Genomic DNA, 23,951 nt, shown 5'->3' on the forward strand with positions numbered 1-23,951 from the left:
CAGGTAATGCTTGTTCCGCTACCCGTAGTGACAAGTTTGTTGCTGTCGGAATCAGTAAATGTTGCCTATGAAGGAGACAAAACAGCACGACTTGGTTTCTTAGCAACATAACACATAAGACGTAATACACACTCAGGTTGTGCATTTATTTGGAGCATATATGTCGCATCCGGTCATCTCAACCCGTTTGTTGTTGTTGGAGTTTGCGTGTGCACCCTGTGGGTTTTCTCCGGGTGCTCCAGTTTCCTCCCACATTCCAAACACAGGCATGGCATAATGGAACACTCTAAATTCTACCGAGGTGTGATTGTGAGCGGGAATGTGCAGTTCAGGGTGAAACCCGCCTACTGCCCGAAGACAGCTGGAATAGGCTTCAGCACGGCCGCAGCCCTTGTGAGGATGAGAAGATTAGAGAAAACACAAAGAAACCCCACATAGGCACGGAGGGATCATGCAAAATCCACACAGGAAGCCCTGAACCGGAATCGAACCCTGCACCTATGCACTGTGAGGCAAACATGCTCATCAGTTGGTCACCCAAATAAATACCATTTGCTGCAAAGAGATTTACGCATTTTTTGTTACCAACTCCTTTAAAAATGTAATTATTGTTATTATTATTATTATTATGCAAGTCATTAATGGTGTCCTGGTACACTCGTCTGCCTTGAGTGCGGCCAGCGTGGAATCAGTTCCCACTCGATGACGGTGAGGCTATGGGCGTGAATTATTGTTTGCCTGTATTGCGCCATTAGACTGATTGGCAACCAAATCGGGCCCCAGGAAATCCCGCGACCCAGTTCAGGAAAAGGGCTGTTGAAAATGGATGGATAGATTGTTTATTGTTTCATTTATTTAGGTCGCCGCATACCAGACCTCATTCCCCTATTCATTTCTTCACTTGGAGTGTTGCCAGACATTAAGTCTATTCATGGAAATTACTATGATAGGGGAAGAAGGCTCGAATTTATGCTCGACTAGAACCTAAAAAAAGGGGGGGGGGGGGTATATTAAATTATAAAACCACAGCACCGAAACACAAGGTATCATACTTTGTGGGTTTTATATGTTATGTGCAGCTACATTTGAAAACCTGTTTTTGCGCACCCGTTAAATAGTAATTTTGAGTCCTTCCACCTTCCGTACATGAGCAGCGATCTAAACGGAAGTCATCAAGTTCAATCAGGACATTTTCAGACTAAAGAGCGAATATGTTTATCTTAAAAAAGGAATTCGATTGAATTATTCAGATATACTTGGAAAATTATGTAAGTATTATCTACATTTATTTTTTTAATCGACAAAATGCATCAGATTGTCAAATATTCAGTCATTTACGAACACTTATTTTGAAAGTAAAAAAATACTTCCGTTGTTGACGTTGGTGATTGCATTTGTAATGCTCACTTTCAATGTTAGTCAAAACCAATCGTTGTACAGGTTACAAAGTGCAAAACTTCGCTCACCGTCTGAAACTAAGAAAACGGAGTCGACATGATCTGAAACTAAGAAAACGTAGTCGACAAGATAAGCATGGTAATTTATTTTTATTTTCTTTTGCACCGTGCCATTGTTCTTGGAAAATGTGTTGTGAAGGTTCAGGACTTGCTTTCATTCTTTTCGTAGCTGCAGTAGCCTGACATTCCATGGCATTTTTATCTCCCACCTGGATGACTGACGAGCATGCCGAACCACACGGTGGCCGTGCTGGCCGCATTGTGGTTCTTTTTCGGTCGGTACGTCAACTCTGAGCATCTGACCTCCGACTGTGACAATGGAAAGGTCGGTATATATTCTTATTATTATTATTATGCTGCTGATGATGATCGTTGTAACCCGTCACTAAGTCATATCGTGAAAATTATCTTTCGTGTAGCTGCTTTTAGAAAGGGATCTTCCAACGGATGCCATCTACTGGGGCTGTCCGACTACTGCTGCTTGGTACGACTCCACACAGGTAACCATGGATACGGCAGATATCAACTCTTTGAGTACTGTACTTGACAACTATATAAGAATTGTCCGTGAAGTTACTTGTAAAGTGAAATACATGTCATACTACTAGTTACTTGCGTTTGAAAGTAATATTATGATTATAAGCTTCCTTACAATATTACCATCTGTGCAGGGTAATAAGTTAGTTATTACTTGTAAGAGACTTTTTGAGCCCTTTGATTATGCATTCAGTCCAGAGAGTGCCCCGCCTCTCACTCAGAGTCGTCTCTTACAGGCTGCTGCACCCTAAAAAGGTCACGCGCAATACAGTATAAAACGGATGGATGTTCATGTGCTCCGAATTGAGATTCTCAATGTCTTTGATGTCACGCACCACAGCACGAGATTGTCACACTTGTGGAAAAACCTTTTTCACAATGCTGTCTGCAAATCCTGAGCCATTTTCATTCTTTGCTCCTCACAGAGGCTCCCCAGTGTTGACACAGTGTATGATCCTGAGGTGAGCACTCAAACAAGCGCTATGTTTACCCAACACGCTACCTTCATTAAATGGAGTGATTTAAGTGCCTAAAGGTCACGCCACATTTAATGTCCCCTGACCTTTAGGTGCTCCACTGTGACACGAAAAAGTCAACAACCGTACTTTGTAGGTCATCGTGAATCAAAAGCCTCAATTTAGATCCTCAAAAGACCTTGACTCTTTAGTTTCCGCCTGTTATGAACACTTCAAAATAATGTCGCTATTATGTAATTATTGTCCCAGACTGTCCACCTGATAAGAGTTTGGGTGATGGCTCACCGGCTGTATTGAATACTAATTCTGCTTAACAGTCCTGTTATGTTGCGGAACAAATGGACACCTTTAAAATTCAGTTAAAAAGAGAGTAAATGTATTTTTTTGAATCCCTTATAATACTTGTTGAATGGAATTCAATTGTGTGTATGCCCCCCGGTTAAACTGACATAGGAACCTTGTTACTTTTTGGAGAAACAAACTTAGGAGGAGGGTTATTTGTGACCACTTTTTTTAACAGCTTGCCTGGCAGGTCTGCATGACTGAACCCATTTCCTACCGCCACAGCATCCCCAACAGGTAACATTGTGTTTTTACATTGTTATTGGAATGCAGTTTGCCCGAGAAAGTCAAGCATTGATACTTAATATTGTTTTAGGTGTTTTGTGGTCAGCATCTCCTTCCTGTGTGGCGTTTGCACGTTCTCCTAGTGCTTAATATTCAGAACCGTGGATTGATATGATTTATATTTATTCGTGTGTCTTTGGTTCTTCAGTCGTATTAAAGCATTCCTCCTCTTTAAAGCTGAATTTTTGAGAAAAGTGAAATCGTTTATGACATTGTTTGACCGCGTATATATGCTGTGTGCATTGCAGCGGTGCTTTCAGGCCAGTCAGGGCACAGAGTGGAGAGTACTTGTACTGTCCTCCACAACGGTGGCTTAATAACCTGCATGTGAGTAACTTCCAACCTCAAGTGGGTTTTTTTTTTTTGGAAAGACTTCCCGTGTTTCAAGCAGAAATTTATGGAGTTAATATTTGGTCTCATGTTTCTTTGTTGTGCCTTTACCAGCACGGAGCGGCCGTATTGCTCTACCATCCCTGCGCAGCCTTCAGCGAGCGTGCGCTGGTGTCCATACTGGCCCGCTCATGTCTACACGACTACATCGTCACCCCTCACCCACAGCTCAACAAATCTATGGTTAGGGAACAAGTCACTGACTGAAACACGGCGAGAAACGAGCACATTGGTTGTGGAATAACACTGTTCTTTTCATTTGTTCCTCGGGTTTTCAATTAATGGGCTCACAATTAAAGTACTGAACCTACAATCGTGTCTGTCTTCAGCCTGTAGCTTTGGTGGCTTGGGGGAGAACTTTGGAGCTTTCCACTGCGGCCTCTTCAGACGTTTGTGATTGGCTGCAGAGCACTACGACCTCGGGTAGTCCGATCAGAGGCAAATACAACTTCCTGTTGACGCGCGCAACAAACCAACATGGATACAGACGCACACGTCGAGAGGGACGCCGCTCAGAACCCAAGGTTGGAGTTTGAACCGTTTATTTTAGTTTTAATTCTTTTGGCAATGGTGCTACCACATCACATTTGTTTTTTTTTTTTGTTGGTATGATATCCGTTTCCATACTGGAAAGAATATATACATAATGTAAGCATCATTCACAACTGATTCTGTTATTCTGACCACATCTTTACATGTAAACATCTATCCGTCCACTCACACATATAAAATGTGACTGAGAAGGTAAACAAAACAACAACAACAACAAAAAGATTACCTCCGGGAGATGTTTCCAAGCGTGTGTTTATCCAAAATCTACAGGAGTCTGTGAGGCAGTGCTGTGAGCAGATAATCTCATCATGGCCGAAAGGAAAGATAAAGGCGGAGAAAAAGAAAGTCCCCCCTGCAAATAACAGAAATGGGCAAGAACCTCAAGGGGAATCAAGGCAGAGGCAGGAAAGAGCCGCGATACCAGCAAAACAGGATGATGTGAAATTAAATGGAACATTTCACATGTCCGATGTTTTGAGGAACCGGAAAAACAGTAGCACACATGGACCAAGGACACACTGGACAGGGACTGCGGTTCTCACAAATCAGTCTGGTCTGCGGAAAGGTGCATCTCCGACGAAGATCCAAAATCAGGATTTGTCATCCAGGCCTGCAACCCCTTTTGGGTCTCGAGTGTCGGGGCCTACGCAGAGGATTTTACTCATCAAGGTTCCAGAGACTGATGGACACAGGGCAGCAGCCACAAGTCCTACAGTGAAACAGGGGGTCTCTGCTAAACACAGCGCCAATGCAGGCAGACAAACGCAGGAAAATGAAGTCGTAGATTTGAGAGAGACAGAGTCGGCGCAAAAAGCTGACATGAACTCACTAAAGCGGCGGGACGAGTCCGTGGCTCCAAAACACATCCAACAAGAGCGGCGCAGTGACCCGGCCACCACCGACGACTGTGACACCTGCACCACAGGACAACAGTCCGACTGCGTCGGGGACTCCGAGTGCCAAGCCACGTTTGTGAGCAGCGACTTTCTGAGGACCCCCAGGTCCGACGAGGCGGTGTGGGCCGGGGCGGCGCTGGGCTTCCTGCTGGTTCTCCTCACACTGTCTGTTTTGCACACGCGCCTCTACCGCCACTGGAGGACCATGCCCAGTCTGTACTGGCACGATCCACAGCAAGACTACGAAAGCGTGGCAGGTTGGTAAACTTGGCACACGGCAAAAAAAAACAACAAAACGGTTGTACATTTTCGGACAGTATTTAATTTTAACGGCAATTTTTGTCTTCTAGACGTTATCCATAGAAGGATGCAAATTCAAAAAAGGAGGCGGAAGAGAGGCCGAAGACAAGAGTGTGCTCTCCTGCTGAGCTCCTCAAGCTCGGATGAGTACATATAGACAAATGACGGAACCACTGTGTTTGGGGACTTGTTCCAAGTCAGGTGAATCGTGTACATGTTAACTTTTGAGTTGGAACTGTGGTATCCACAGGTAGATGTCATTACGTACAAAAAGGGACGGCTTGTGAAAGCCACAGCAAGAAAAAAAAAACATTTTTTAACAACCCAACCACCACAATCTGAAAATTCCAATGTTGTATATTTTGTATTACCGGTACATTCGTTTTGACACATTTGTGCAACAACTATCAAGTCGCCTGATCATGTTTTTTTTTTTACAAGCAGGCATTGTTGCTGTATAATACTGCATGTGTATTTCTTAGATAATGAAGGTTAAAGTACGTGAGTTAAGTAACTTTGGCATTAACTCATTCACTGTCACCGACAGCTATAGAAGTGAAAAATGTATGTCATGTATTTTAACTAGGCTGGCAGTGAATGAGTTAATGTAGAACCGTTATGACATAAAAGTAATTAAGGTATAAGTTCTTTTGAACAATAGCTGGGGGAAAAAAAAATAACAGCCAAACCATCGACAATTAACTTGTTTTATTACAAATGTACAGCTTATGAGTTTCCATTACAACTGACCTTTTGAAGTCATTGTTCTGCGTCTCTACATTTATACATTTTTCTTAGTGTTTTTCTTCTAAAAGACAATGCTCCCGTCACACATCTCCCAAAATGTATGCCCGTGGGGTGATGCTCAAGGACAGCAACCCAACAGGCCACAGTGCACGGCCAGTGGTTCTGGATTGGGCTAGGCTCAAATAAATCACTGGCTGATGGAAGGCTTGGTCCAGCCGATGACTTTTTTTTTTTTTAAATGCTAAAAGTATGCGCAGATGGAGAAATAAAAGTCTGCTGGGCACGATGAGATGAAACCAGTCAACATTCACACTCTACTTAGTGTTCACTTATCAAGGTACTGAGAGGTGCCAAGTGCATTTTTTTTCTCCCTCCCCCAAGCTACTCTGAGATGATTTTTAGTGCTGAACCCAAGCATGCTTCAGACCTTTTCCTATTGCACCACGCCGCACATAAGGCAGCCTTTGCATCAAGCGCCTAATGCATGAAGTATGACCGTGAGGAGAGTGCATTGAGCGCTGCAGATGTGAGTCCACCTGCTAGCTCCATCTTGTTCCCGCCACTGTGCAAGCACACTCTCAAGGCAGAACCTTAACTAGATGCTCACGCCCTAAAGCCCACTTGGACTAACAAATAGACAAACACACAGACTGACCTGGTCTAAAACTTTAGCGAGAGAGGAGCCTTATCGATGGAAGTTCTATTGTTGCAGCAGTCAGAACATTGCAGCCAGTCAAACATGAGATGATTATGTGCAAAGGCATTCAGTATCAAGCAATGATACATTGCAAGAGTCGTTTTAGGTCATGGCAAACAATCAACCCTCACCTATGGAGACTTGCGACAGATAAGACGTGAGCAAATCAAATGACCAATTTGAAAAAGTTGGCTCAAGTGCTGAAGGTGATCCATGAATTCAAAGTGCTGGATGGGACTTGGCAAGGTCAAATGTTAGTCTTAACTGCGTTTTTGAGGGTGAGAAAGCCAGCGGGCTTGTTTTGTCACCTGTACAAGGCCAACTACCGGTATCTGTGTTCACAATGCTCTTTCCCTCTGAGATTGTTAAATTCCGTGAGCAAAATCAGAAGATCACACCGACGCAGAATTAAGAAAAATAAAACACAGGGCTTGATTGTGCTCACCAGTCAGCTAAAAAATTTGAACACTAAATCAATAACAAATGACATACATCAGCAAAACATATCTTGCAATGGCTTCCAGACTGCTGAACTGCAACATTTGACAACGACTAATAATGAGATGATTCCACTGGAGCGGTAAAATGAGGCAAATTATAAGAGACACAGACACACACACACACAAAAAATGGACAATAAAAGACAATTGAGGTTTGATTAAAACATTGCGATCCAGGTCCTGTCATAAAACAAGACCAAGGGGTTTTTGGTCTGACCATTCAATCCAAACGCTTTGGCACCTGATACCAATCTCAGCCATTGAGTGTCTCTTTAAAAGGAGCAAATGTCACTCCAAAAGAGTGCTTGAGAAATCCTCAGGACTCTTCACAGGTTGTTTCAGCTAAATCCCAGTAAGAGGGTGAACAAAGACTCCCTGCGCCACTAAATGAGAATCATAAGTGAGACGACGACAAACATGAAACAAATCAGTAAAAATATCAATACAAAACAAAAAATAAAATACATCGCAATTATTCCAGTGTTAATTGTTTTTAGAGATGTCGATCCATTCCAAATCTGCCTGTTCGAAGGGAAACTGAGAAAGAAACATGCCAGAACATGCCATGATGGACCTCCACTACAGGTAGCACGAGGCAAACCGGAGAAGACGATGCATGAAGCTGTGGAATGGGGGTCCACTAATCCAGCCTAGTAAGGCAAGGGAGCGCAAAAGACAGGCTGTCACAGTTGAATGTTGGTCCGGGTGTTGAGCTGACGGTGGGATGAGGAACAACGGGCAGGGGTATAAAGGAAGTTGCAACATGTCAACGATGCGATTAACTGTACATCAGCACCATCATGCGTTCTTGTCGGCATCGCACTTAAAGCCATTTATCTTACACGTTGAGTTCAGAAAGCTGTCATTTTCCATTTTGGATCCCTCCGCCCGTTCCTTCTCTGTGCTCATTGAATCCGTAACATTTTCATCCGATTCCTTCCCATGCATAGTCCGAACTTGTCTTTCCCCACCCACCTTGTCCGCCACCCAATAGTGTGACCCCACTGGACCTGCCCCCTTTCCTCTTTTACCCACCCTTCTCTCAGCATTTTGCAGTGTGTCACTGTTTCTTCTCTCGAGTGGTGATGGTGACCAGTTGCTTGGCGGCCTTGGCTATGTCGTAAGCGCACTGGATGACCTGCTGAGTGAGGAGCTGATAGTCCACCGCGGGAGCGCCGGGCTCTGAGGGCGCTGCCTTGCGGCACTCCACCTGTAAGCGCGAGGCGCTGGAGGCCAACAGGCGGAGTGAACTGTGGACTGCATCCAGGGCCGGGCGCTATACAAATAGACGCGAGGGCAAAAGCTTTTAATTGAGTAGAGGATCGTTCAAATGGCTGAAGGATCAACGGAAAATAATAAGTGGAGGAAACGCATACCGTATTTTCCACACTAAAAGGCGCACCGGATTATGAGGCGCACCTTCAATGAATGGCCTATTATGTAATTTTGCAATTGCAATCTACAATGCGTCCACGAGGTGGAGCTATGCTCAAGGAAACGCCAACAACAATCAGATGTCACTAAAACTTATTTAATAAAGCAGCGACTCAGTTCACTTAACCAACAGCAAGTTATAACATTGACTCATTAACAGTGAATTCTCTTACCGCTGCTCTATTTCCGTGTTCAACTGCGTAACCGATCGCCTTATGTTTGAACTCTGTGTTGTCAGCACATCTCGAGCAAGGAGCCATTTTGGGGTCGAAATATTACCGTAATGACCATACACAATGCACATCGGATTTTAAGGCGCGCTGTGAGCTTTTAAGAAAATGGAAGGCTTTTAGGTGCAAATTAGTTTTTTGGAGCTAAATGTAGCTGTTGCAGCTTTTAATCAGGGGCGTTTTGTTGTGCGGAAATTCGTGCGGTCGTCTATTGACTATCTAGTAATATTTATCATGGCGTTACACATCGGTAAAATACTGTAATTATATTATAAAGTAGATTACTCTGCAATTGCCATTCTAAAGTAAAGAAGTAAAGAAACACAAAATGTGCTGAAACTTACTTTGGGAAAGAGTGAGGCCATCTCAGTGACCGCAGAGTGGATCTTCTCAGAACACGGTACAAAGCTGAGGAGAATGATTCGATTTAAATGTTGAAACACAATTAAAGCAACATGGTTCTTCCACTTAGACCACAGATATTTTTTGGACTCATGACAGCTTGTACTGAATGTTGAAAGCTTTAAAAATGCATCAAACCACAGCATTAGATGAAATATATATTAAAGTTTTAAAAGGAAATGGGGGATTGGTGACAGGTTAAAATAGCCAGCAAATGGGGCAATTTAATTGGTTTTGTTTCATTTTGCATTTCAAACAGTGCACTCATTCAACTGTGGAACAGTGTTCATGAATTAATTTGTTTAGGTGCGCTTATCCCCGCAAAACTATGCATTCATGTTCAAGCAGAGAGTCAAACCCAATCCTTTTGACTGTGAGTCAGAGGCGCTCACCAGATGCCGCCCTTTTTGTTTTCTTTTTTAGTTATGAAATGTGCCTGGCAACAAATTATTAAGCAAATAATTAAAATATTAAGAGTTGCTAATTTTTATGTGATCAATGTGCCAATATTTTTTTGTGTGAATTGAATTTTATTCCATTTAAAAATTCAACAGAAAAAATGTGGATAACACTGAAATTTTTTAAACTGTAATTGAGTACAGTACAGTAATTTGTATATGACCTAACACTTGAATCTTGTATTATTTTAGTTAGCTATCCATCTATTGAAAGTAGCACACTTTTATTTGGTACATAAAGCAAGCAATACCTAATACTGCAGTATTAGTGGGGTGTTGGCATCTCACCTTTCATGTTTGAACTCCTGAGCTGCCCTGAGAAGCTCCTGGATGTTCTTGGTCACCTGCTCAGTCTTAAGTATGACGTCCTCCGTGCATGGCAAGGTGGGGTCTGGATCGCCCATCTCACCACCGCCTCCCTCCTCAGCCTCCCCACGCCCGTCTTCCTCGCTGCTGCGACCCATGCTAAAAAGAGCAAAATACACGATCGTCAACATCATGGTATTGTATTTTCTATACCGCTTGTCCTCTTAAGGCTGAGTTAGAACCAATCCCAACTGACTTTGGATGAGAGGCGGAGAAGTCACTCACAGGGCACACATAAGTACCCAAATCACACCTGTGTAAAATTTAGAGTCTTCAATAAACCAGACATGCACATTTGGAGTACCAGCGTCTCAGTTTCTGTGCGCGGTGACATACGGTGAAGTCTGACCTTATCGAGGGGTCGTACGTTTGCGTGTTGTCGTAGTCGCTGTCAGTACCACTCCCATGCTTATCCGATTTGGAAGTCTGTGGAGGGACACACAACCCCCCCAGGCGTCATTATCATTCACCTCATTGAACATTAGGCTCTCATCACTCATTCAGAGTCAATACTGCAAACAAGTACCAGTATTTCTTGCAGATGCAGCTTCTTGGAACATTTACACAGGTCCAACAAGTGAACTACGTTAAATGTAATCAATCAAATGACTGAAGAATTGCTTGGCAATCTTTATTAGATACTCGATTCCATGGGAAGATATCAACACACGATTTTTAAGGCTTATGTTATAATATGGGTTTGATATGATATGAAAGTGTTTTGGGATCATAGTTTGTGGCATATTTACAGTTTCAACTATGACTATAAGCACTCTCACAACTTTCGGGAGGGCTCGGTCCCTTTCCCCGTGAAATTGAATTTAAATGCCAGGAACTACAAAGAAGTGGCATCTCCTCATCCTTCTTTGCCCGTGTCCTCCATCTTCTGGTATGAAAACACGCAAACCTTTATTAGCTCACCATGTATCGGCCCATTTCTGAAGATCCAGACAAATGTTGTCCTCCGTACGAAGGTAAACCACCTGTACTACCCTTCCTTACCTGTGAACAGAGGGGAGCATAGGGATGGATACAGGAAGAGAGGGATGGGATGACAGCAATGGACAAAATAATGGGTAGAAGATTAGTAGAGGGAAGGAAAGTGATATCGGTGAGAGAAAGCAGGAAAAAAAAAAGATGAAGCGTCAGCAAGAGCCGGTTTGATTGCTGTAATCAACACAGTAGGCCTTCTAACGGTAACTCTTCTATCAAACACTTGTGTAGACATTAGCTACACAACTAACGGGTGGAAAGTTACACACAGTATCGTCTCAAAAAGACCAGATGACACTGATGTTCCCCCAGTGCTACAGCACATCATAAGCAGAGGGCAAGCACAGTGCGAAGATGAGTGGAAAACGGGCACAATGACAGGCAGAATGCTTACATCCGGAGGATGCATGGCTGCACTGCAGTGAGCATGAGACAGACAGGTGAGGAGGCAGACAGAAAGACAAACAAGGTAAGTCTTTGGTGAAGAGGTGGTGATCACTGATTGATGCTGGATGACCTGATGGATCATGTCTATAAAATGTCTGAACGGGTATATATTGGACACTGGCTGGCCACTTCTACGCTTACAACCTAATAACATATAAATAAAAAATAAAAAGAAAAAAAAGAAAGAAAAAAAACAGCTGTATCAAATATTCTGCCTTCCTTTTCGAAAGATAACGTTCAAATTTTCCTGTCACAAAGGACTTAATTTAACAATGTTCATAATAGGGATTGTAGTTGTGGGGCTGTAGTTGATGTTTTAGTCACTCGTGTCACTAATTGCAGAAAGGAAAATGCAGGATAAACACAGCTCTGAGAATAATGTCGTTCAGTTCTATACAATAGCAAACCACAATCACAATAACGAATATATTTTATTTGGAAAGGCAGATTATTTAACACTGCTCTTGTATGTGCAAAATAGTCATTATGTTGTGGCAAGGCCATAAAAGTATGTGTTTTTGGACATTGTACCGCTAAGCGGCTGTTAATTCGAGGAGCTAACCAGGAGAGACGGCGCTGAAAAGGTGAATGTAAAAGTGTGGAGGAGAGGAAGGAGCACCGCTGGTGTTACGAGGCACCAGACAAAAAGAGACATTTATTATGTTCCATCTTTCTCATTCAGATAGCACATCTTTGCAATTTACCCATCATTTGACTATAAGGTACAGAACAGGGTTGAATTATTTTGGCACTTGGAAAATCACAATATGGTGTTTCTCTGAAAGACAAAGATGAGGAGCGGAAGTGCAGAAAGAGAATGATTCAAAGAGAAATGGTGACATAGGAATTCAACTAGCACCCATTAATCAGGCCAAGGAGAGCCAATTAGGGCCTCCAAAAGGAAGGGAAAGTTCTAACTTACGCTGGGTGTGTTGAGGGGCTGCAGGCGGGCTGCCGGGGAGTCCAGGGCTGGGGGACCATGGGCCGTGGGGTTGGGGGCAGCCCCGGGTTCATACATGGAGAAGGCCTGGCGGTCTCTCCGATGGGGATGGGACTGCGGGGTGGCTGAGGAGGGCACTGTGAGTCCTGGGTGGTCAAGTCCTTTCCCCAATACAGGCAAACCTCCACCAATTACTGTTCGCATCCCGCCACCCAGCCAGCTGGTCCCTGCTCCTCCTCCTCCACCAGGGCCACCGACCCCATGGCCCACTGGACCCCCAGCGTGCTGGCCACCCCGTAGCGCGCTGTTCTCTGTCTGCATCCGTGTGATCTACATAACAGGAAGGAGGGAACCAGGAAGGATGGGGGGAGGTAAATGGGGAGGTTGAAGGGAAGGGGGGCGGGCATCAACTCAATCGTCAAGACAAACAATCATAAGCACAGGTATTGTAGAGGGATGCAACGGACCTCAAGTGTTAATTGATATCAGTAGTAGGGAGGGACACATGTGTGGTCATGACACGTTACACTGACATGTTACATGATGAGATAGGGACTGGGTGGGTGCTGAGGAGGGATGGAGGTGTTCAATAAAATGTTCACGATCACAATTTTCATATGTTGGTCTACTTGGAGTCTCAAATTTACAATTAACCTTTGGCCGGTGGGAAGAAACAGGACTGCCAACGTAAACCCGCACAAGCCCAGGGAGGACTTGCAAACTCCAAACACAGAGATTTGAACCAAGAGGCCGGAACATTCTTGCAGTGAGGCTTGAATGTTAAGATCCTGCTAAATTACGGTAATAAATCTTGGCAGTGCCAAAAACAAAACATAGTATCACGAGTAGAGCCTCTTGTTTTGGATGTCACTAGACAGTGCATGTATACCTCCTCAAGAACCTGGTGAGAGCAAAGCCCGCTAAACATCCAGCAGCATGACTTGACCGGTTAGACTGGACAATCGCAAACAAAGTACAGTCGGAGACTGCCGCTTTGCTTGTTCAATATATTGGTCAAGCAAACATGAATGAATAATATGAATATGCAGCCTCAGATAATACAATGAGAGAATTGAAAACCCCAACTAAAAGTGACCAAATGAAGCGAATATGACCAGGTGAGTGCTATTAAAGAAAACGTGGGATACCACAGGACAGCTGTTTAGACTCTTTCATAAGGACTTCTTTTACATTCCCAACAACATCACAATCCACACTTGTGTAATATTGATGGTCCTTAACTTCCCCCTGTTCTGAAATGCACTGTACATTCAAGGCTCCTCTCCACTTCCTACCTCTTTCTGAAGCCGCCTGAGTTCCTCACTGAGGTTATTGTTGACTTTCATCAGCTGCTGCACCTTGGCTTCCGAAGAGGCCAGGGCTTTCTTTACCTCCAGGTACTCCTGCAGAGTGATGGGCCCATCGGACAAATCAGATGAGTCCATACTCTGCTTGACGGGAGGCGGAAAGATACACAAACAATATAAAGACACTCATGCGGATCAGCACATTTCTTCAGTGTTCACTGCATTTCATTCATTCATGCCACTTTTCAAATGACTGACTATTAAATATATGCCTTTTTTTGTGCCAAGTATAAAAATTGAGCTTTGAGTCAATATCTTCAAAAATTTGACACACCAAAGAGAAGAATGCATACCTGCCAACTTTCTATGATTACAACAAAAAAAAAAAATAATAATAATAATCACCAGGTACATAAAATGACGCCTCAAAATTGTGAAAACAGGTGAACACTATGTCTCCACAACACAGAACTATATCTTTGCATGTTTCCAGACGTTATCATCAAACGTGTATAATGTATTTAGGGACATATCTCCGAATTCACTTTAGATGGTCTTTAATCAGAACAGAGTGGAGCAGTGTGAAAACGCAAGCGCTGGAAAGCTTCCTGAAGCCCAGAGTCGCAGCTGATCCAAAAATTGCACATGCACACACGCACACAGAAGAGCTTTGGTTCTTGCCCTCTCTATGCAACATCCACCACCCACCACCTCTCCCCACTTCCTGTGACCTTAGAACATGCAGTTCGATTGCACTCCCAAAAGTGGACCAAAACAAATATCCTTCACACGCCGTTTATGAATAGTAAGTATGAGTTCAATAAACTTACTAACTAAACTCTTTTTACTGAAAACAGACAGTATCGTTTGAAATAGTCAATATATGAAATGTAGTGTACACGTACTGTGTATAGTATACATTTTATGTACACTTGAACTGGGGACATTTAAACAAATTAATAATTAAAGTATCTCCTTGTCGAGCGCAATTTTGTGTCCTGCATTTCTGTACTAATCCAGTGCTACTTGAGTCAGTTTTTCCCCCCTTCCTCTATCCTCTGAATGAACAATGAATGCCTCTCTGACAGGACCCCATATGATGTCACTCGGGAGCTATGTGGCAGCACTCACAGAGGCCACTCCCATGTGTAGGATGCACGGACCAACTTATTAGCTTATTCTTGACATTTGAAGTCAACAATAGTTTTTTTTTTCCTCAAGTGGGCTACCTTTGCACGGTTGTTGCGTTGGGTGTTGTTGTTATTTTGGGTGGTCAGCTCGCTGTCTGTGTCGTCATCAGAGGCTACGCTATCATAGTCATGCTGGTCATCATCAAATCCTAGGTCCAATGGATCTATGGAGAAAACATACATTTTATGCCATCCATAGGTATAGTACAATATCAGGACTTGTCTCTTGTGCATGATGATCTCTAACCGCTCAAACTGTTCATCACTGGTCATGCACTCTTCTTTTCATTCTATTTTGGGGGGGGGGGCTTTCTCAGCACGACAACATGATTGGCTGCTTGCAGGAATTGCTAAATGCGGGAAGATGTAAAAGTTACGCACACAGGAGTGAGGGGGAAAAGATGAGAGGGAACTTCAAAATAAAAAATATATAAAAATTGCCATTTTGATGAAAGAGCATTGTCTTAAAAGAAAAAACAAAAAACATGGTGCCAGCGGGCATCAGTTTGCCCCAAGGGCAACATGAGTGGGTCACGGGTCTGTTCTATAGCTCAACAGTGATGGGTCACTGTGACTTACTAAGAAGAATTAAAAAGAAAGTATAAAAATAAATATGAACCTATTTAAAAAATAAAATGGTGTACATTTGTCAATTTATCAAATATTCTATTTTTTTAAATAAAACGGATTGTATTCAATGGGGAAAATTGACCCCAATATTTCAAAAAAAGACATTTTAGAGCTGCAATTTCAATACCGTGCCACCGTGAACATCAAGCAAGCATGGGAAAGAGTCTCACCTAGAAAGCCTGAATGGCATCTGTCCCTAAACGCTTACTAAGTGTTGTTAAAAGGAAAGATGATCTAACACAGGAATAAAGGTGTCCCTATCCTATCTTTTTTTGGAACGTGTTGTCAGCATAAAATTCAAAATGACAGAATATTTATCCAAAAATAACAACATTAAATAGTGTGTCCTTGTATGGTATTTGATTGAATATAGATTGTAAAGGATTTGAAAATCATTGTTTTCCGTTTTTAGTCATACCGATTTTGCCACATGTTGTGATTTAACAGCTATGACGTCCCAGAAAAAAATCTATTGCTAAATCTAAACACTTATTTCATGAATATGACGTAATATATTACAAATTATATTATTGCTTTTGCTGGCAACCCTCTGGGTAGTTAAATTAAATGTAAAGTACCTTGAACTAGACACAATTCCAAAATATTCAATCAAAACAAACTTTAGACTGTGTAACCCTCCCATCATTTTCTCACCAGTTGGACTGCTGAGACCTTTCCCCTGCTGTCTCCTTTTGGCATCACTTAGGATGTCAATGATGAGAGTAGCAAACTCCCGAGCATTGAAACGTGCAAGTTTCTGACGACCCTAGGGGAGAAAGGAACATATTTAAAAAGACAAAACAAAACAAGGTTCACCGCTGAGCTGAAATTCAGCTCAAATATATCATCTTTCATTGGTTTTGCAGCATAGTAATCCATTTTAGAGCTCATGGTTCACTGCCAGAGACTACTGTGGTCAATGACCATGTGCTGCTGTGGAAAAATACAGTCATACTGAACGTTTGGAACACACACAAACACACATGCAATTATGATTAGTGAGTAGATAAACACATGAATATGAGCAAAAGCATACATTATAGAGACTAGAAAAAAAGCCTACTTTGGAGTTAAACCAAAGTTATTATTCTGGTGTCAAAGTATTCTCTTTTGCATCAAGAATAGACTGCGGTTACGAACGTGGTGAACTTTTCATTACAAAATAAACAAGCATAAATTTGATTTTTTGTTTTTAACTGCGAGAGAAAAATGTCATGTTTATGCTCACAAGCAATACAGATACAGATAAGCTATGCAAGAAGACATGAAAGATTTGTTCCTTACACCGAGTGAGCCAGGCTGCATTTTGTCACGATAATTTTTTTTCACCTGCGTGCACTCTTTTTCCTCATGCATTCAACAAAAGTCTTCATATGTGTTGGTTTACCTGGTTGCGCGTGGCCGAGTACTCAGGGTTGACTGGTAAGAAAGGCACAGCGCTTCGCTCTGTAACCAGAGTACTGTGGTTCTGTGTAGTAAGCCACACTGGAGACATACGCAAGAGGACCAAAAATAAATGTGTGTGGTTAAGTAACAAGGTCTTGGATGTCTCATATCCAACCAAATCCTCAAACACAGTTACATACTGCAAAAACAGATCCTGCAACATGCACAATTGTGTTCTCAGCCCTCGTCGTGTGTGTGTGTGCGTGTGTGTGTGTGTGTCCTTTCCCCACTTACCTCCAGTGGAATAGTAAAAGAGCGAATTTTAGTGCTCCTTCTCAACATAAAGGAAATAAGAAAAAGCGCCAAAGAGGAGACTTGACACTTTTTGGAGGCAGTCTCTCCTCCTCCCTCTTGTTTCTCCTCCCTCACTCCGAAAAACTTTTTTTCCTTTGCTCCAAAATTACCTTCTAATTTTCAATGTCTACGAACACGTGTTTTCCTTTGCTTTTCCTTTTTTTGAATTGAGCCCCGTCAAAACTCTTGAGGACTATTAAAATTCAAACAGCTACTTGGCAAAGGTCAACAAATGAAAGCTACTTTATTTTTGCCACAAAAAAGGACGTGGCTCACCTGCATCATTTTCTCTGCGATCCACTTCATCATAGACATCCATAGCAAGCTCCTCAAACAGACGATTATTCAGCTGTCAGACAACAGAGACAGACAAATATGTGTAAATATCATTACATTTAAAAAAAAAAAAGACATCTCAACTGAAGACCCAGCGAGAGGCATCAAGGGCAATTTTTACAAAGATTTGGTCTCAGACTTTTTCTTGTCCACGTGTATGCAGATATTTTTAGGAACTTACATTCTCTCAGATCCAGCATTGAAAAAATTAATGAATAAAAAATTTATTTGTGTACCCACACAACAGAATTTAAAAAAATACACTTTTATTTTGTAAAAATTGAAAAGAGTCTTAAACATCACTGAATGTAGTACCAAATTTCTTCTGACTGCCCTTAGGTAAGCTAACTACCCTCTGTTCAGAGTTCTCATGACTGAAGAGTGTACATCGGAGGAGACGTCCTTTGAAGTATAGTTACGGCTACAAAAAAAGACTTGGAAAAAAAACATCCCAACTAATAAAATCAATAAGTTGGTTCAATCCAATTGATCTCCCCCAATGAACTCACCGCTTGCAGCTTTTTCTTGGCCGCCTTTGCAAGTTCGGAGAGGTCCAGACTACAAAACAAAACGAAACAAAAAACAAAACAAAAAAAAACAAAAAAACAAAAAAACAACAGTAAACTGGTAGCACACAGCACAGGTAATTGCACCGCAGAGTAGACACACAGTGGGAGGGAGGGTGCTGAACATTGTGGGGAAAATGTTGGGCAACATGGCGATAAGGAGAGATGAGTAAGAGATAAGGAAGTGGGGAGACAGAGATAACAAGCACATTTGGATTTGGATGGATTTACCGTCTCAGAGGGAGGATGAACCTGAGGTGGTGAAAGGCACAGCTGGGCAGCCAAAAGTTGCCAAACTGTTGCCGTGCTACTTTTATTAATGAACCCTAATTAATCTGCTGCTTCTTTTCCTAGCGTACTGTAAGATATTAAAGCTGAATGTTTGGCTTCCCACTTTGAGAGCTCTTTGTACAACAAGGGAATGTACAACAGATAGGGTTGCAGCAACGGTGCTTAAAATGAAGAGAAATTCTGGGGGGGAAAGAGGAACAAGAAAGTAAAGATACCTCTGTGTTGGGCACTTAGGACGAGCTCTGGCTCCATCGAGCGAAGCAAAATGGAGAGAACAGAAAACGAGTGAGCAAAAGAAAGAAATAGACAGAGAGAAGGGTGGAGAACCGACTTAAGACTGTCATCACCCACAGATAGCATTCAACAGATCGAGTGACGTGGGAGGCAGGTCCTACAATAACGTTCTGTTCGGCAACAAAAGATTTTGTAATACACGAGTGATGCGTATCGCACATTTGGCTGTCAACCCATTAGCATCTATTGTCAGCGCTGCGAATGTTTGATTTATATGATTGCGCACTTCTGGGACATTGAATCAAACCTCCTGTTGATGAAAACGAAAAATTTAAACACGCAGTATCTAAATATTGACCTGCAATGGCCAAAGCACCTACTTTATCAGCTTTTAAATGTGGGCTAAAATGCGCTGCCACCCTCTGGTCACAGTACTCAACTGCATCAAATTGTAGGAATCCCATGATTGTTTTTTACTATCCATGCATAAAAAGGCATCGAGTCGAAAACACCAAGTTTTTAGTCCATACCTGTCTGCCATTTGAGGGATGATGTAATGGCCATTCTTGTGATCTAAAGGGAAAAGCACATAAATCGAAGTGCACATTACTTGTCACTTTTGGATAGCAACTGCCTGTTGCTGCGATGGCTTACCTGGGCGCCGGCCACAAAGGTAGAAGGCCAGCCGGTCTGTCAACTCATACTGACATTCAACCAGTCGCTCGGCTAACTCTATGTGGCCCGCCTGCCTAAAACACACAAGACCAATTTAGTTCTGGAGTACATTTCACAGTTTACGCGCACGGAGTGTGATTTAACGATTTTCTACCAGGCTTTACCTGGCGTAATCCATGGGTGTGCGTCCATTGATGTCAGGTGCTCCGGGGTCAGCGCCGTACACCACTAGTAGCTCAGCTTGTAAAATCTGCCCTGCCTTGGCTGCCACATGGAGAGGTGTAGTACCCTTTTCCTGGGGAGACGGAGAAGAGTGTCAAGCAGCAGGCCTAAAGTAGAGCGGTCAGTTTAGGAAGTCCTGTGTGTTATTTGCGTACTGGATGAAAGAAGTTGGCCTGAGCGCCGAGGGACAGCAGCCGAAGACACGTCTCTAAACTTCCTGTTCGCACACTTGAGTGAAGTTGCTGACAGGAAAACAATGAAAGGCAGAGCAATCCACGGAGAGAGAAAAGGACACAAGAGGGGGTGATAAAACATGAGACGGAGATAGAAACAGGCACATCCTCTTTATTGGCCAAATGAAGCAACACAGCAGCAAAGGTCATTATTCCATCCTGCTTCGTCATTCAATTTACATTATGCCATGGGTGTTTAATAAGCTAGTTTGCGTGTGTGCATACGTGTCTATGCATCCACGTTTTACGTGTGGGACCACCCGCTGACATCTGGAAATTAAACATCCACTGTGCTGACACATGTATGCAATTCGACAGTATGTCTGACTCCAATTTTTATATTCAAGCTGAAACGATGACTCAAGGGTCCGCAGTAGAGCACCCACCTTGCTGAGGTCCTTGGTGGTCACGCCGTCGTCATCGCGGCAGGGTAGCTTGTGCACAAAGGCCAGCATCTGGTATTTGGCTCTGATGAACTCAGATTTTGTGGGACTGTAGGTGGGGCAATTGTACAAAAATGTACACCTCAAAGGGATTTAGTGGTAGTGGTGGTGATGGGGGTGGTGATGATGATGATGATGATAATACTAATACAGAATACAAGATTGCAACTATAAGGAGTTAATATTTGCAAAGCTATTCTAGGTAAAGAAACTGGTGGGACTGCGTAGATATTATTTTGTCAATGAAAACTACTGAATGAATGTCTTGTGGTATTACATTACAGTGGTACTTAAGGTAGTGAGGGACTATGCTTACTGGACTTTGTCCTGCGGGTTGGGTTTCCTTCGACCGCTCTGCACTTGAGCGGGATCCAGAAGACTGTGTTCCCATATGGAGTTGGCCCCATTGCCAGCCAACGTTTGAACCATCTGAACAAATACACAAGCAGGGTAGTTAATGGCTTTCACCTTGAGCAGCACACACCTTACAAGCACAAGCAAACTGACCCAGTAAAACATTGGGAAGAGCAACAAATTGATATTATCCGTGACCACATAAAATATCGCATCAATCACAAAGCAAACGGACAATCTTGTTCGATCAGTACAGTGAAGCCCTGCCGATTTGCAGTTCCATATTCATTTGCAATGCTCCCCATAGAACTTATCCTCAGCTATTCATGGAAAATCGTACCAATTGGCAATTTGTTGTACTTTCTGTAATGTCGCGTAAAATCAAAAGATTCTGCCAAAGCCCTGGCCAATCGGAAAGTAGTCATTGGTATAAAGGAAATGTTACTTGAAGTGACCCTGACATACGCGATCGATACTGTTGATCAGTATCAACAGGTATCTTTTATTTTTGCAAATTGCTAACCAATCTAAATTGACATCACAGGTGATACCGGCCAACTCTGGGAGCCATAATATTCATTCTTATTTTGGAAAAGCCATCCATGTTTTTTTTCCCCCTCAATGTTCCCTCACTCTCACCTGCATTAACGCAGGCGGCCATCCACTGTGCCTCAGGTGCTTGACTATGGAGATATGGCGACCTAAACTGCGGTGGACTGAACAGCATTCATCACAGATCAGTACACCTCGGTTGATACTGGTCCAGCCCGGGTCTGAAAAACAACAATATGGATGCTTTTATGAGCTTTGTAAACATGGTTTACGTGACAGTGACACCTTTCAACACTAAAAATGGTTTAACAAACTTCAGACTTTCTTTACAAGCAGCCATCGACAGTGCATCCATCCATTCTCTGTGCCGCTTAAGAGCTGAAGCCATACCGGTGCCGACTTTAGGCGAGAGGCAGGGTACACCCGAATTGGTCGCAAGCCAATCCCAGGCCGTATATAAAACATACTGGAATGTGTAGCTCTCATCTGACCTTTACTTACAGCAGGACCCTTGGGGCCCTATTCTCGTGCCCGACGCAAATCGAATGCAAAGTACAGTTTAACTTTGCGGATGGGTGGAGTAGATTTAGAGCACATTTAGACACGGGTGCTTGTGGGCATGAACACAGCCGACGAGCTTAGCAGTCAATGAAAGTGGCTCCTCTCATTCCCTTTGAATTCACCAATTCAGCACAGAAGAGGCACACGGGCTACTTGATGGGAGCAAAAATGGACTCACTGGAGTCCATGCAAAAGGTCGTCGCGAACTATGAAATGAGACTGTGCCCACTTCATAGCTCTTTCTAAGAGCGGCGCACAAGTTGAAAAGGAAAACTCTTGAAAAGAAACAAAAGAAGCACAGATTTTGCATTTTTAAATCAATGTGAATTACACCTTAGTCATTGTTTAACTGATGTTCGAAAGTGCCTGTTCGTTTATTGATATGGACAGTAGCAAGATGCTATGTAATAAAAAAATGTGCAAGGTGTAACCAACATGCACTGAGTACTGGGGCCATAAAGCTATTTTGACAGCTTTGAATACACATGCATTGCAACTAGAGGCATCAGCAGACAAAGAGCAGCTGTTGTAATCTATGTACACATGAATGAATACAGGCAACACACCTAAGCATCAATAATCATGAGCCAGAGTCCGAACTAAACGTAAGGACTTGTTTACTGAGCAGTCATATTAATGATTATTAGACTTTTGTGGGATGTAAATAAATGTCGCGTGGGTGTTTCGTTCCTTTTTTTGCCGGATAAAGTCAAAGAAAGTAAATGTCATTGCCGTACATGACTTCCACGCAACATAGTAAATAAAACCGAGTTGTGCCGGACAATAATTGTGGCAAATTAAAAATTCAAAAGAGATGTTTAATGTGTCGAGACTTTGTACTGAGTTCTAAGAATCATTAAAATAAACTGCGAAATATGAATGAATATTGCTGCACACGACTGACATTTTACGCATAAACTATAACATATTGGGAAAACTTGTTATTTAGCCAAAGTTGGCGAGCGAGCTTGGTGTTAGCTCAACTAGCAACAATGACCATGAAACGATTCAAAACACAACAAACAAGTGCTTCAAATTCCAAATAAACTCAAAACTTGTTGGAATAATCAACTCTGAATTTATTCTATGCGCTAGCACGGTATTCAATAAAAAAAAGCCCAACAGAAAGGGTGAGATTCGGCAATTTACTCAGCTCAGCTACGCTAGAATGTTTCTGCCCCGAAAAATCAAAACAAACCTCTCCGGATGAAAAAGCGATGCAAATCTTCCACAGCGCGACATTACGCTACCGTGTACGCGGATACATCCTTTCCTGCCAAATTAACATACAAGTCTGCCTTCTAAGGTAAAACAATGGTTAGCTTCAATTGGCTAACGTTATCTTGCGTTTAAAAACACGCCTATTTTCGCACAATATGTGAGGCCTAAGCGACGCTTCGAAGCACTGGCCGTTTTCCTGCTCTACCCAGCCGTAGAAAGGGCGCCCAATCACGGCCGCATTCTTCTAAACGTGTCGCTCTCCCGAGATATAGCGCCGATACAACCGGGTAACAATTTCCCCGTGTGTTTTGATTCTCTACCTGGCGCACTGCAGTCGGCGCAGATTTCCGTCCGCTGTAGTTTTCTTGACATATCAGCGAAGATGTGCTAGTTCGCCCTTTCCCCCTGGCCGAACCACAGAAGCGACGTCTGCCGTGCCGTCACCCGTCAGACGATGTAGACTCTCTCAATCCCCGGAAGCCGGCTGGTGCGAGAGGTTTTCTCGGCCGGCGGCTGGCAGTTGAAATTCTGCGTACGTTCCCCCCAGTTCATTCGCTGCACGCATTGGCGAAGTAACTTAATCTATATCGCTTTTGTGTGTCCACGGTGCACGTAACGTGGCTAATTGTACTATTGCGGTGTAAAGCGCTTTCCGCAGTTTGTTTGTCCATGTAACAGCTGCATTGACAGCATCTCGCCGAGAGGTGTCAGCTCCCTACCTGCCACAGACCCAACTCCCCTGTTAGCCTACCTGCGGTTATGCTAAATATGGTCCAAGTCGGTATTTATTTCAAAGTCAGCATGCATTTGGAAAGCGAAATACAGGACTATGATACCGAGGCAATGGGGAATTTGATACTTTTCCTTTTCCACTGTTCTGCAAGATTACAAAAAGATTGCCCGACTGTCCGTGTTTTTATGTTATGTGTTTATTATTTTACTTTGTG

At 42.9% G+C, this 23,951-nt stretch overlaps 2 protein-coding genes across 7 annotated transcripts; one reads left to right on the forward strand and one right to left on the reverse strand.

The window, feature by feature from the left end:
• The first annotated feature begins 203 nt into the window (after positions 1 to 203).
• On the forward strand, positions 204 to 5,997 carry tp53i13 (tumor protein p53 inducible protein 13). The gene is made up of 10 exons (XM_052077862.1): positions 204 to 1,536; positions 1,627 to 1,782; positions 1,877 to 1,957; positions 2,420 to 2,455; positions 2,991 to 3,049; positions 3,346 to 3,424; positions 3,542 to 3,670; positions 3,817 to 4,011; positions 4,310 to 5,192; positions 5,286 to 5,997. Exons 2-10 carry the CDS (start codon positions 1,684 to 1,686, stop codon positions 5,390 to 5,392), a joined length of 1,668 nt encoding a protein of 555 aa, XP_051933822.1. The 5' UTR covers positions 204 to 1,536; positions 1,627 to 1,683; the 3' UTR covers positions 5,393 to 5,997.
• Positions 5,929 to 23,707, reverse strand: git1 (G protein-coupled receptor kinase interacting ArfGAP 1). Of its 6 annotated transcripts, none has more exons than XM_052077837.1 (21): positions 23,325 to 23,706; positions 21,310 to 21,443; positions 20,633 to 20,745; positions 20,260 to 20,365; positions 19,796 to 19,882; positions 19,583 to 19,713; positions 19,398 to 19,492; positions 19,274 to 19,316; positions 18,725 to 18,751; positions 18,162 to 18,210; positions 17,593 to 17,665; positions 16,964 to 17,061; positions 16,231 to 16,342; positions 14,986 to 15,110; positions 13,745 to 13,897; positions 12,432 to 12,779; positions 10,991 to 11,071; positions 10,437 to 10,495; positions 9,992 to 10,168; positions 9,188 to 9,251; positions 5,929 to 8,455 (listed from the first exon to the last, which is right to left on the reverse strand). In XM_052077837.1, the coding sequence occupies exons 1-21, from the start codon at positions 23,374 to 23,376 to the stop codon at positions 8,240 to 8,242; spliced, it is 2,343 nt and encodes a 780-aa protein (XP_051933797.1). In that variant the 5' UTR covers positions 23,377 to 23,706; the 3' UTR covers positions 5,929 to 8,239. The 6 variants fall into 6 exon arrangements, with proteins under 6 accessions (XP_051933797.1, XP_051933796.1, XP_051933798.1 ...); XM_052077836.1 differs by having other exon boundaries at positions 10,419 to 10,495; XM_052077838.1 differs by lacking the exon at positions 18,725 to 18,751 and having other exon boundaries at positions 10,419 to 10,495; positions 23,325 to 23,705.
• Between the last annotated feature and the right edge of the window lie 244 nt (positions 23,708 to 23,951).

This window comes from Hippocampus zosterae, chromosome 10 (assembly GCF_025434085.1).
Source record: "Hippocampus zosterae strain Florida chromosome 10, ASM2543408v3, whole genome shotgun sequence".
NCBI classification, from domain to species: domain Eukaryota; kingdom Metazoa; phylum Chordata; class Actinopteri; order Syngnathiformes; family Syngnathidae; genus Hippocampus; species Hippocampus zosterae.

What these genes read in the sequence shown, in the direction of transcription:
- tp53i13 (XM_052077862.1), top strand. Translation starts at nt 1,684, where the DNA reads ATGCCGAACCACACGGTGGCCGTGCTGGCCGCATTGTGGTTCTTTTTC. An exon ending in CTTGGTACGACTCCACACAG is followed by an intron (nt 1,958 to 2,419) that starts GTAACCATGGAT and finishes TGCTCCTCACAG; the next exon opens with AGGCTCCCCAGTGTTGACAC. An exon ending in CACAGCTCAACAAATCTATG is followed by an intron (nt 3,671 to 3,816) that starts GTTAGGGAACAA and finishes GTCTGTCTTCAG; the next exon opens with CCTGTAGCTTTGGTGGCTTG.
- git1 (XM_052077836.1), bottom strand. Translation starts at nt 23,376, where the DNA reads ATGTCAAGAAAACTACAGCGGACGGAAATCTGCGCCGACTGCAGTGCG. An exon ending in CCTAAGTGCCCAACACAGAG is followed by an intron (nt 18,211 to 18,724) that starts GTATCTTTACTT and finishes TTTGTTTTGTAG; the next exon opens with TCTGGACCTCTCCGAACTTG. An exon ending in TCAGGCGGCTTCAGAAAGAG is followed by an intron (nt 12,780 to 13,744) that starts GTAGGAAGTGGA and finishes CCTGTTATGTAG; the next exon opens with ATCACACGGATGCAGACAGA.